We start from the raw sequence: 13,568 nt of genomic DNA on the forward strand, positions 1-13,568 counted from the left end.
ACGCAAAAGTCGCTCAGTGGAAATTTGATACATGAACAGCTAGAGTAGATCAATTTAAGTATTCTTATGCACGTACCTGACACGAATCCTGCCCGCCAGTCTCGTAACCAGCACAGAGGAAAATGTCTGGTATGAACTCGTGTCTACCGGCCCTCAAGAACATCGACTTGCACCTGTCATTGCTCACTATCGGCACAGAGACCTTGAAAGAGAGAATAATAAAAGTTGGAGGAATCTGAAGGAATGTATAAACCCAAAGGGTTTAATCGTCAAAACGATAATTACCTCCTGCAATACAGAAGGTAACGTTCCACCCTCGCTCAACCTTCCCCAGCCGGTGACTGTCGCGTTCTCTCCGATCAGGAGGTCATCCGTGGCCGGTAGACAGATAGGCGAGATGTGCGCGGCAAACGTCAAGGAACTTTCGAGGCGCACCAGCGCGAGGTCGTACTCGTACGTGAAGAAGTTATACTTGGGATGCACGACTTTCTTGGCGACTCCGCGTTCCACGTAGGGCAGTCGCTCTTGTACCGACGAGAAGTCGTACTCGCCGACTCGTATCCGGATTTGCGACGTCAGCAAACTGAAACGGACAAGATTTAACGGTGCACGTCGTAAGTGAAGGACGATAAAAATAATGTAGCATACTCACTCGTCGACGCAATGACCCGCGGTGGCGATCCAATTCTCGTTGAGCACCGCCCCGCCGCAACGGTGAGTACTCGAGAAACCGAAGAAGGAGGTCCTACGTACGGACACCTGCCAGGGCCATCGGCCGAACGACGCGTCCTTGCCGCCGACGATCCTCGTTTCCGGTCGCGGAAATAACGGTGGCACGCCGCACTGCATGTTCTTGCTCTCGTCAGCGGCCGCGACCGTCATCACAGAACCCGTTGCTTTCTCGCTTACCGTCACCTCGGTGGTCGACAATCCTTGCGTCGTGGTGACGCTCGTGGCACTCGTCCTGCTTGCGCTGGTCGTGCTGCTCGTGGTCGTCATCGTTGCCGTCGTGCTCGTCGGACTGATCGTACCGCTGGCGGAGGACGTCAATGTGGATGGTGTCGTGCTTTGCATTGTGGTTTTCTTCGTGGGCCGCGGCCTAGTTGAAGTCTCCAAGTGGGACGTCGTTATGTAGTGCGCCGAACCCAAGGGCTTCTGATATTCGGTGCTCTACAAAATGGAAAACATCAGGAAATCAATTGTTAACGTTAGCAATGTTATAAATAAGATCCCATTGTTTTTCTAAAATTTTAACGATGTATTTATCAATATTTTAATAAGTATCAGTTGATGTGTGTAAGAATAAATAAATATTAACATTTTCCATAATCGGGAGAAATCTTATGTTTAATATTTTTACGAATTTTATATAGTCCGCGTTTACGCTTTCGACTTTATGTATTTATGATTTAAACATGAGAACGAGAGGAAAGAATAATTATGGCAGCATTAATTAATTCCTATCAAGAAAAGAAAACGTCTTCCTACCTGTTGCGACTCGGTTGGCTTTAGGCTCGGTCGCGGAGGAAAATTTTCCGGGCCATTCTGAAGAAGGCTGGGACTGTCGGTCCAGTGAGGTTTCAAGGACGGCCTAGGTGGTGTCCAGCTGTTTGACCAGAAATGAGAACTCGTACCTAAAGACGGAATTCGTACGGTTTCCGGCACAGTAATTGCGGTTATCGGTTTGGATGACGAAGACGACGAAGACGAAGACGACGACGATGACGACGACGACGACGACGACGATGATGAAAGCGAGGAGAATGATGTTGGCAAGGATGAGGACAACGATGACGGTTTTTGTTTTGTGACGAATGCCGGTTCCGTAGTCACTTGCCAGTGAGAGGTTTGTGGCACGGATCCGGCTGTGCTAGAATGAAAGATAAATTTTAAGTTGGGCTCGATATGCAATGGACGTAAAATACGACTGATATACTAATGATATACTAAATACATGTACTTTACTTGCGATAATGATGATATAACACTTTATATGTATTATGACGCAAAATATTTACATAAATATTTATATAAATATAAATATTTTGCGTCATAATACATGTAAAAGAAACTATTGGAGGAGAAACGATAGATTTACATATATATATTTTGCGACTTAAACCAGACGACTTAAAAACTAGTTGCATACCTGGTGGAAGGCTGTCTGGCATACGTCGGCCTGACAGTCGTCGTCGACGTTTTTGTGGATAGTACCCAGTTGGGCCTCGAGATAAAATTCGGTCTATGATCTGGCTGACTGCTTACTGGTCGATAAGTGGTCGTTTTAATTGAAAAATACGGCTTGGAGAAATCCGTCGACGATGGTTTTGACTGTGCTGGCTTGGTTGCCCAGTGCGGTCGTTCAGTGTGCACGAAATTCAAGCCCGGATGCGTCTCTTTCCCCATTTCCTGGCGGAAAATCGATATTCCATTAAACTCGCTGCTTATATCGCGCCTAAAATAGCTTTGCTAGCTGCGATGTAAATATTTCCTTAACTACATAGAGTCAAAGGAATATTTTTATTAAATTTCCATCACATAAATATTAATCCCAGTATTGCTAATTTGTTAATAAATGCAATGTACAATTTTTACAGAAACTAGACGAGACAGTTTCAGTTTCTTTTTTTACTTCCGTCTTCATATAATTTTATTATAATTGTCAAAATGGACAAAGTATCTTTTATAATTTAAATAAACTCTCGAAATAGGTGCCTGACTGATCCAAGGAAAGTGAACTCTCGACGACAAGAGAAGAATGTTATACAAGAAATCCTTTTAAAGTTATCTCGCTGAATCACGAGTTATAATCATAGAGTCATCACGAGTTATAATAATAAATTTCCTTCCTTACGCTTTCAATGACGGAATTGACATTCGGTCGATTTATCGTTTCCTGCACGCTGAGATCAACATCTTCAGTCTTCCCATCGTCCGGTCTCGACTCAAAGGGCCTTTGATTGCCCGGTTTACCCGGTTTGCCCTGTTTGTTGGGCTTGCTCAGGCCACTTGAATCAACGACTTCATCATCGGCGTGCTCCTTCCCCGGCAAGCGTACTATTAAAGTGTTGTGTGTCTCCAGCTTGTCCTTGAAACCCGGCTGGCTTAGAACGGACGATGGATTGTCACTCGGCGTTCCGTCGTCCGGCCTCGTCTTGTGATGATGAGAATGACCCGAGTGATGACCCGGTCTCTTCGTTTCTTGCGGTCTTCCTTCCGCCCACGTGTCCGTAGACGCGGAGGACACTGCGGGGGTCTGCAGGACGTCGACTTCGTGCTCGGATGTTGGTTTCGCGTGCGGCCTTTTCTGCAAAGGCCTTCCGACACCGTGCGAATATGGTTTCATCGGTCTGGTCGAGCCTACGAAACCGTGAGATCCCGAGAAGTGATGGAGATTCGGTTTCGTGGTGGTTGACGCTGTCGAGGAGAATCCCAAGAGGGACGTCGACGTTAATCTGATGGTCTCGTTCCCGGTTGGCTCCGCCAGAAGTAAACCTGGCCTGAGCGTACTCGTCGTACCGTCGTGTTGCTGCTGGTGCTGCTGATAATGATTATGAGGATGGTAAAACGTGCCTATCGTGTTCACCGTCGTATTGTGAATACAGCAACTGCCGAACATGAAGGTATCCACGCACACACCCACGTGCGTCCCCTCGGACTTGATGCACTCCCACACAAACATGCACGTGCCTTCCTTGCTCTCCGAACCGGGCACTTTACACGGTTTCGGAGTGATTTTGTAACCTGCGTAAAATGGAAAATAAATTAACTATTTCAGGCATTCCCATATCTTTCGACGAATCGGCGGAGCCAACCGGGTTTCAATCTTGAAATCTTGGACTATACGTCGGTATTAAGGAACGCGAGCCGACAAAAGACGAATATCTCATTTATTTCCTACGTACGTTCTCCGTTAAACGTAACTGACTTTAATCTCACGTCTCCATTACATTATATATTTCTCACGTCAGAGTCCGAAGTCAGACAGCGCTGTAACGTTAAACGCGCGATGAAAGCACGCTAACGTCGATCATACTGTCTTGGCGAATTTAACAACTTATAATTTCGTGAGAGACCGGTGTTTCTACGCACGCCCTCCGAAAAATCGGGCGAAACCTGCCCCGAGTAACGAGATTACATGTATTAAACTTGACGGGCGTACTAAAGGATGACGTTGCGTGACATCATGTCGCACGGTACGGTACGATAGGTCATATCATGCTCGACAATTAGACTGTCTTACATATTATACATGAGATCTACCTCGCCGTCAAGTTCGGTGAAAGTGTACCACTTGTCGAAGCACGCGTGAGATCGTGTAAAAAAAAATGAAACTTAATAACTGGAAGGAGTACGTAGACCTGGGCCGAGTCATTAACCGAGTCACGGTAAGACTCGGGTAACGTAAATTACGACCGCGGCGATGTAGGAGCTTCACGCAGTCGCTTTCACCGCTAGAAACACGATCGTGTCAGCCTGCATTACGTTATAAAGGGGAAGAGTCCACATTAGGAAAGAAGATTTTATTGCACGGGTTGTCTTTGAATGGACTCGAATCACTATTCGAGAATTGATCGTTCATGTCGTTCGACATTCGCCGGCCAGATCTCGTTACAAAAATTACAAATTGTGCAAGTCAGTATCGTTATGTACATTACGGTTTATCGTCGATTATTCTGCCTGTGAAATTGTCACGTATAAAGTGTGTCCGACTTGACTTCGAGCAAAGTATTTCCTTTCAATACGAACGTCTAGACACCGCGTCTTTGTTGGCAAAGCTCACAGCTGATTGCGCGGGTCAATTATCTGACAGCAGGGGGGAAAAATAATATATAAAGAAGGTTCTCCCTTCGGTTGGGGATTCATCGAAACAAAAAGAAAGTAGCACCTTCTTTCGCTTTTCTTTTCTCACGCTCGTGCACGACCGACTGCACCTTGACCGAGTTCTCCTTCCAATTAAGCGTTATACATTTATGGAGAATCTTCGGGCGCGCGCGGGAGAAGGATGCCTCAAAGGGAGGACGAGTGCGAGATGAAGACAGGGAGAAGTGAGAGAAAAGAGGAGGAACGGCAGGTGCATTCGGCCGCTCGAAAGTACCTAAGGAATTGAAACGACGCGACGCGCGAGGGAGACGGGGTGGGTGTTCGCGGCACCGAAAAAGACGTACTACAGGGAGTATATATGTCCGTGATGGATACCGAAACGGTGCGGGCGCGTTTAAATCACCAAAAGGAATATTACTGACTGTGACCTCGATTCAGCGTACTGAGAGACCTGGCGATGCCCGACCACCAGAGAATCGTGGCCACGTAACCGATCCACCGCATCCTGATCCCTGAAAACAAAAACGAAATCGTTATTCGGTGGCCGACCTATCGTCCGATGGCTGCTTATCGTCATTGGCACGTGTCAATTTAGAGCAGCGCTTCTCCCCGAGGAGGAGTGTAAATCTCGGGGAGTCACGCGAGCCGCGCCACGCCGATGCTGTTAACAGCCGCGCTCTACTACGTCGATTGCAGCAGACAGGCGATATAAATTTTGTAATTCTATATATTAAGAGCTTGTCAGCAACATGCGAGCATCTACGCTCACTCTTTCGTCGCGTCCATTGTCTATTGTCTGCCACGTCTACGCTCCTTTCTAGTTCACTTTCCCGTTGCACGCTTCTCATATTAACCCTTTCAGCGACGTATCTAATCTCACAACCGCGCGCTTTTTCTCTCTCCCTCTCAGTGAAACTACAAATAAGTAAATCGTTACGAGCGTATCGCGAAGATCACGCAACTAAGTATCATAATTTCTTACATATCCTCTAAATGGCTATAATTCATATAATATAACTACTTATGAGAGAAGAATTCATGGAATACTCGGGAATACTAACTGCGTGCTTATCAAATTTCCGCAATGTGTGTTTGCTTTCGATGATATGTCTTTTTGCAGGTGACGAGATGAAAAAAAGAAGATAAAAATGACAGGATAAAATAGATTTTACATATCCAACACTAACAAATATATGATCCAAGATCAGTAAAGGTTTGCTATTTTTTTTATCTAATTTATATTTAAATTGACAAAGTCAGAGCAAGAATAAAAGTGGCTTTCTATATTTACTAAGTTCTATCTTAAAATTCAGATTCAACATAGATCTGATATAAATAGAAGAATTTAATATAGATTAGACAAGCTTTGAATTTATTTTCGCCTCATATCTTTCAATTTTGATCGACATTACCATTTTTCCGCCTGTGTGCATCGAACGGTTTTTGTAGTTATATATTTATATAAACCTTTGGCTAAGTCGTTTAATTTAAATTTTATGATTTAATGCTACAATTATACATATAGAGCCTGTGGGTCGGCAGATATACTGCCGGCACGTGCATCCTATAAACCATCAGGACGTTCCAAGGATCGTACAAAGAATTCATGATTTCTAGTCGATCGTTTTGTAACGATCCGAGATGGCATCTCGACGATGCGACAGGTGCATCGGACGCACACTAAAACACATTGACAGGAACAAAAAAGATACCCTGGACCGACTTGTCACCGAATTCTGGCCCAGCATTCCAGGTCATCGACGCAGCATTTCACTCGCTTTCGAATGCTCGATCGAGGATACCATCGTCTTGGAACTGTCTCGTCATCATCATTGAAATTATCTTCACCGATGCTACGCGTTTCGAATGTTCCTCGCATCTTTTTAGAAGTGTATTCAACGGATGTGTAAAAGACTTCTGAAAACTTAAGATAGGTATCTATTCCCGTATAATTATTTCATATCATATACTATCTTTGTTGTTTCTGTATCTTTTTCTTGGGCCATTTTTCAAACGGATATATTCCTCCTTGTATAATAAAATTCGATTCTTTGTAACTTCCTTGAAATCGGAATATGACGAATAGGAGTTGCGTCTGGAATACGACTCTATCGAACGCATCGCATCTTACATAACTTTTACGAATATAAAAATCCCGGATATGCGTCTTGAGTAACTTTCTCGATATATAGAGAAACTAGATGGACAAGTTGAATACGTTTCGACAAATGGATATTTCTTTTCCTACTACAGAATTTACATTTGTACTCCAAGTTTATACATATACAGCCGATCGCAGAAAGGTTGCAACACTCTTTTTTCGATGGGTTTCGAAATGCGGCCTATTCATTGAGAGATTGGTTTTTATTTACAGATTCATGAGTAACCAATCGCTCGGTGAGCAAGCTGCATTTCGAAACCCATCGAAAAAAAGTGTTGCAACGTTTCTGTGATTAGCTATCCATCGGTAAATTATAAAACGTAAAAATTTGTCTTTCTTATCCACAAGCCTATAGACTTTCAATAAATATTTAAGTACCTAAGTGAACTGAAGTATGTCAAATTGTTTGGCATTATTAATAAATATTGTTACGATATACTCTCTTTGTTTACTTACTTCTGATTTTATAGATTTTACAATTTTATAACATCGTTACATTATTTACAAATGATTACTTACGTTAAAATTTCAGTCAGAAAGCGAGTTGACGTTTATTTAACATAAAGTTTTCAAGTAGTTATATTTAAATAGAAGAACTATGTACACGCATATGTGTTGGAATTAATATCCGGCTTTTCTATGTAAACGGCTGTTGTAAAATCGGGTTGTGCAAAGTCTACTTCTACATGCTTGAGACAGTGTTTGCGCCGGAGGCCGCTCTGGGACAAGGTCAAGAAGCAGAATATAGAACTGTCGCTGGCCGCGACTTCTCTCACTGCACCGGTAGCTGCGGTCGCTGCCACTTGAGGCAGAACATGTAGCAAGGACGAGCAAGAAGAAGCGCCGGATGACCCAGTGATCGCGGATTTCAAATCGTGTTTATCGATCTTCTCATGACCGTCTGAGTTGTATAGAAGAGCTACTCTATCGATAGCGGATTTATCCATTAGCTGCAATAAGCGTTCGCCTGAGAGCTCGCGTGTTAAACGGGCTTCAGAAGGAAACGCGAATTAATATTCATAATGATCGAATCTCTGGTTCGCTAGGCGAATTTTTGCACCTGGATAGTTACGCTCGAATAATGTTGTACATGTACAACGCAGTCGTAAAATTATGCTCCTCGTAAATGAGTTTCTCAATCAGCCGTCATAATCTGCCATCGTTAGCGAAACGAATATATGAGTATGAATAAATCACGCGTGATTTATACAGTCGTACCTGCGTTGTTTAATTAAAATATTTGGAAACGTGAGACGAGCAGCTCCAACACACGCGACCGCTCGATTTTTATACACGGTCTCAAGTCGTATATTTACTAACGTCGGATTTAAAAAGGAATCAGTCAAGTGCGGGTCCATTAGCATTCACGGTCGTGACTGAATTTCGTAATGCCCCAGGACCTCTTCTGTGTTGACTTCCCAGTTCCCAGGCACGTGCCACATCACGCGTGAGATGTGTACATGACTATTTGAAAGAGACACTGTATACCCTATAAGTCTAACGTAACTCTTTATGCTCCTTATACACAAGCATTTATACCGCGAAACAGGTGATCTCAATTGGATTTTTTATACACTGCACTTTTAATACTGTTACAGAAGGCACTCTACAATCATCGTAAATTGATATTGGTAATGAACAAATTCCAAGGAATACACCAAGTCAAAAGAAACGATTTTGTTTTGACGTCACGAAAGTTAAAATAATGTTTGATTGCAAAATTTAACTGTTTATTGACATTACGAATCAAAATAAAGTCATTTATTTTGACTTTTGTTGATTTTTATGTGTTTCTTGGTTTGTAGCGATTAGTAGTGATAGAACACAATGCAACTAACGCAATCATACCCTGGTGAAAATTTTTCTCACAATTTTTATACGAATTGGAACATTTTTCAGATATACTCAGAAATATTCGGAAAGTTTACGTCTTCTCTCAGAATTTTTCATACAAGTGAATTCTGAAATATTTTGAAATTTCTCATCCCATAATTTTGAAAAAATATTTTTGATTTTTTAGATTTTATCAGAACATTTTCATCAGGAATTATACTTACAAAAACTTCAAGAAATCTGACGATATTTTATAAGTAACATACATGAAAAATTCTGAGAAAAGATGTAGATTTTCTGAGAAGTGTTCCAATTTGTATAAAAAATGTGAGAAAGTTATAAAATTATATGAAAAATTCTGAGAAAAATTTTCATCAGGGTAATTACAAATACAACAAGTGTATTGATCAATAGATGCAAGCTACTGTTAAATAATAATAATCGATGGATACCAGAGCAACTCGATAAACTGTAATGTAATGGCAGTAATGGTATATATGACGAACGAGGTCAAAATACAGTAAAAACGATACGAATCCTTATCTCGTGGTAAAAGGCAAGAACATCTTCATTGTTTATTAGGATTATTTCGCGTATATGTGTTTCTCGAGAAAAGCATTCCGTGGCGATAGTCGCATTCCCAACTCACGTCACCTACCAAAGAAATATTCCGTAACGACTAGCGGTCATCATAGTTACTCGTCTTCTCTCATTTCTGCTTAATCGTTCTCATCCGACAGCAAATGCATCTCAAGATTCTCACGTTCGTAACAAGTTCACGCGACCTATTCACGTTCCGTTCGGCCACGTGTCTTGCGTTAAAAACAAATGTCTGAAGGAAACTTCATACGCTGGAAGAAGACTGGAGAATTAAAGAGATCGATTTTGTAATACGGTTGCGCGCGTTCCTCGCATCGCTCCGCTGCAATTAATTCATCAACAGCATCGACTTGCGTTAATCAAAAGCGCGATAATTGCAGAAATTTTCTTGTAATATAATGTTAAAAATGCAACATACAAAGATCTAATAAAAATCATTTATTTTGTCTAACTTGCATCTGTGTATAAATATTTTTATATTTTATAGCAACTTGAGAAAAATATTAAAAAATTATAATTCAAATCTTTCAGTTTCATCTTTTCAGTTACTAAATTAAAATTTTGCACAACTTACATAACACAGAAATAGTTTATTAAAATATATATCAGATAATCGTGTAATATTAATTTTATGTAGAAAAAAAAACATAAATCATTTTTTCCATTGTTGCAAATTTATAAGAATCCTTTATGATTTTCTCTTGAAACGAAGTCTGCTCGCTCTTAATATCGTGGCAGCCTTCTGTGCCAGTGGTGCGATATATACGTATCGCTGTTACTTTATTTTAACCGTCGCGGGTGAATGATCAACGCGACAAAATAAAATCGCGGCAACGAACGGCTAGCACTGATTCAGGAAAATATCTCGCCGGCTTCTCAACGGCGCGTACGCCCTTCCACGTGAATTGAGTTCTCCACACGGTGCTTTAATCCTCGTGTAATTTAATTTACGTCTTTCCCGGTACGTTCGAGCGGCGGTGGCAAGTTTAATGAGCGGGCATAACAGTTCTCGCAGGAAATGAACGATGATTAGGGGAAGTAACAGAAGCGCGGTATGCGGTTCCGAGCCGTAAAAATATATTCGATCCTTATTCCGGTGTTGCTATGGGAAAGGTTTTACAAGTTTCGAGATGACGGGCTTTTCATTAGGCTAGGTCCACAACCTTGCTTTAAGAAGTCTTAAGTCATAAATCGAAAGAGATTAAGTGACAATAATTTCTGTCTTTAAACTGTTTTTGCGCAGTCTTTAGGCTTTAACCGTTAGATTTAAGCGAATTGAGTAAAATCCAATTTTTACGGCCTAAAAGTATGAGTTCTGTGACCGATATATCGTCACTTACAACTTGAAGCTTACGGCTTACGGCCTCTTAAAGCAAGGTTGTGGACCTAGCCTTAGGGGACAATTATCTTCATCGATTATTCGCGCTTTGGCATAGCAGCTGTCGATCGATTCTGTATGCGCACGTCGTAATGGTGATCGTAACGCATCGGAGTACCGATGTGTCGAGGAGCAATGATGGTGCGCGAATTGGAGCAAATCGGAACAGACGAGAAACATACGTGCGCGTCTCTCTTGCTCCACGTGATGAGGCAACCAGACGCGATCAATGTGGCTGGCAAATCGGTTGCGAGCATCGAACGATCATCGATCGAATGTTTTGTCTATAAACAACGCACGAGGTATGATGTATACACAAACGAGCAGGTACGACGTTGCTGTACGGCATTGATAGCAAGATAGCGGAGGAATGAGATGTCCTGTCGGCGATGCGCCACGTGGGACGTGGGTGGGCCGCGATCCGACGGGATGCGCTTCCATAATCCAAGGTCTAAGCAACCTCCCGTTGCACGGAGGAAGCCGAGCGAGGAACGTGGAATGGGGAGCGCCGCCAGTTTGATAAAAGCATACGAGGAGGAGACGAACGGTCCCGCTGAGCCACGATTATATTGCCGGTACCGGTCCAAGTCCTGCCAAGACGATGCCGGTCAGATTCGATCCGGCTGCGATTCGATCCGACTTTACGCGAAAGAGCAGAACCAGCAGGATCTTATGGAATCGATATCGACCTGGAAGTCAGTACGGAGTTTGCGAGACTGGATTGGAGAGTCAGAATCATCAATTTTTTTTAAGGATTCACTTGGAATACGTTCGAATGTATTTAAAAGATCTGTTTTTTATTCCTAAACTAGACTGCCCTAGAATTTTTTTCTCATTTTCGCCGAATACCAAATCTATATCTCTATTTCAGTTTAAGTTCCAAAAGTATATACTTCAGCTACAGAAAACAGACCTAATGTGAACCAAGTGTAAGTCCACTTGAACGGTCATTGAGGCCTTTGGCGATGGCGATGAAGAGACTTTCGGTAAGCAATGCAGAAGATATTTGTAAACAAGCTCTATTTGTGCTAAAAGGAGAAATTCGCTGTCGTCGCGACGATCGTAACTCAAACGTCGAATGACGACGGAGGACGCTGAGCAAGTATTCCGGAAGTGTGACAACGGTAATGGATAACTGGAAATCGTGCGCCATCGATACTATGGACGACGTACCTAACATGCGGTGGTCTTGGAGATAGCCGAGAATATCGCGGCTACCGTCCCATCCGAAGTCACGTTCGGCATCGTGACGGCATTTGAACGACCACTAGATAGATCATAGTAACTGCACATAGAGATCACAGCAGCCGTTTACGCTTTAACGCCTCTCGATCGCGGTTGCCCGTAATACGACTTCGCACACTTGATATGGACACTGATGCGGGAGTTTTGCCATCGACTTTGGAGAAGCCTATAAGTTGAAAATCGCAATCGAAAATCGTTTAATATTATGGTAAGTAAATGCCGCATTTAATGAATCGTTATCTAATTTAATCCGATGCCTATTAACGACAGGTGTAACTTTGTGAATGTATTCGTGATACTAATAAGGCTCACTGGTATCGTAAGATTAATTATAATTGTAACGATCGCAGCTATTAACGTAGCAACATCATCATTTATAAGACATAAATCGATATTCATAGTTAGTTCTTGTTATAAGACTGTTTTATGTAATGTTTTAATATGCTAACGTAGCTCTGTGATTGGTTTATAATATTTTAAGACTTAAGATGATTTTAAATATAAGAATCAAGTACGAATATCAGCCATATTATTAGTATTAGACTAATTTTTTCACCTTGTTAGTTTAATGAAAAACAATTATACAAACGTACGCAGCACATAAATAATGAGTTAAAAAAAAAATGAATTGCTTAATCTAATCTAAAAATGTATGTCCGTTATAGTTGTAATTCGAATTAAATTTTTTAAATCGTAGCGATACCTGGATCGCTCTCGGACCGGGTTGGTCCGCTGGATTTGGAAGTCCACGGAGTCCTGGTAATCACTTCATCCGCGCTCACTTCGAATCAACGTATCCTCGTGACTCATCTCGTACTCCACACAGCGACAACCATGAGTTTCCGACGGCATAATCGCACGGGGAAACCACCATCGTGATTCACCGTGATTCACGACGTGGATCAGGGTGGACGAATTCCTTCGGCGTTGCACGATAACCGGGACTGATTCACCGAAAGCTCAGCTCTTCATCCTGACAGAACCGATCAAGCACTTGAAAGATTTCTCGCGTCGTGAAGGATAAAGCTGTGCGGATTCAAACGATGGTCCGACGTTTCGAATGAGATTCGATTCTTGTGTCGGGACCGGACGGATCGATTAATGGACCTCGAGATGCTCGGTCATCAGCGTTGCGTTGCGTTGCGTTGCGAATAGTTATCGATCGTTTTACCGCATCGTGTTAGATTAGAAACGCACGATTCCAACTGTAAAAAAATTCTGCGGTAACACTGAACCCTACAATATTCCGACGTGGACAGCCGTCGGCTTCATCAGGAAACCATTGTTCGCTGTTTAATTCCGCTTACGTGTATTATTTTGCCTCACAGCTGATTTCTTAAAATTATTTTGCGCACTCATTAAATACGTGAATAAGTAAACAATTTCATTTTTGGTTCTTCAAGCGACGTCCGAAAAGAACGTCGGACGTGCCTGTTAAAAAATTCGAATTTGGGGAAAAATGAGACGCGTGCGGGTGTGACGACAAATTAACGAATATAAGCGTGTAAAAGGGACAGGAAATTCGAT

The 13,568-nt window shown here is 42.3% G+C and overlaps 1 protein-coding gene across 2 annotated transcripts in view; it reads right to left on the minus strand.

Annotated features, from left to right (window-relative positions):
• The window catches only part of LOC108725551 (serine proteinase stubble), a 38,357-nt gene that overhangs the window by 753 nt on the left and 24,036 nt on the right, over positions 1 to 13,568 (minus strand). The window contains exons 1-8 of one of the 2 annotated variants that reach the window (XM_018452635.1): positions 12,745 to 13,009; positions 5,247 to 5,336; positions 2,855 to 3,744; positions 2,150 to 2,409; positions 1,489 to 1,870; positions 653 to 1,170; positions 286 to 583; positions 77 to 202 (exon numbers count right to left, since the gene is read on the minus strand). In XM_018452635.1, coding sequence (XP_018308137.1) covers positions 77 to 202; positions 286 to 583; positions 653 to 1,170; positions 1,489 to 1,870; positions 2,150 to 2,409; positions 2,855 to 3,744; positions 5,247 to 5,328 — 2,556 coding nt within the window. In that variant the 5' untranslated portion in view covers positions 5,329 to 5,336; positions 12,745 to 13,009. Of the gene's footprint in view, positions 1 to 76; positions 203 to 285; positions 584 to 652; positions 1,171 to 1,488; positions 1,871 to 2,149; positions 2,410 to 2,854; positions 3,745 to 5,246; positions 5,337 to 12,744; positions 13,010 to 13,568 lie in introns of those variants that run through there. The other variant, XM_018452634.1, reaches the window with a different exon arrangement.

The sequence above is a fragment of the Mycetomoellerius zeteki genome, unplaced genomic scaffold, assembly GCF_001594055.1.
Source record: "Mycetomoellerius zeteki isolate Tzet28-1 unplaced genomic scaffold, Tzet1.0 scaffold35, whole genome shotgun sequence".
NCBI classification, from domain to species: domain Eukaryota; kingdom Metazoa; phylum Arthropoda; class Insecta; order Hymenoptera; family Formicidae; genus Mycetomoellerius; species Mycetomoellerius zeteki.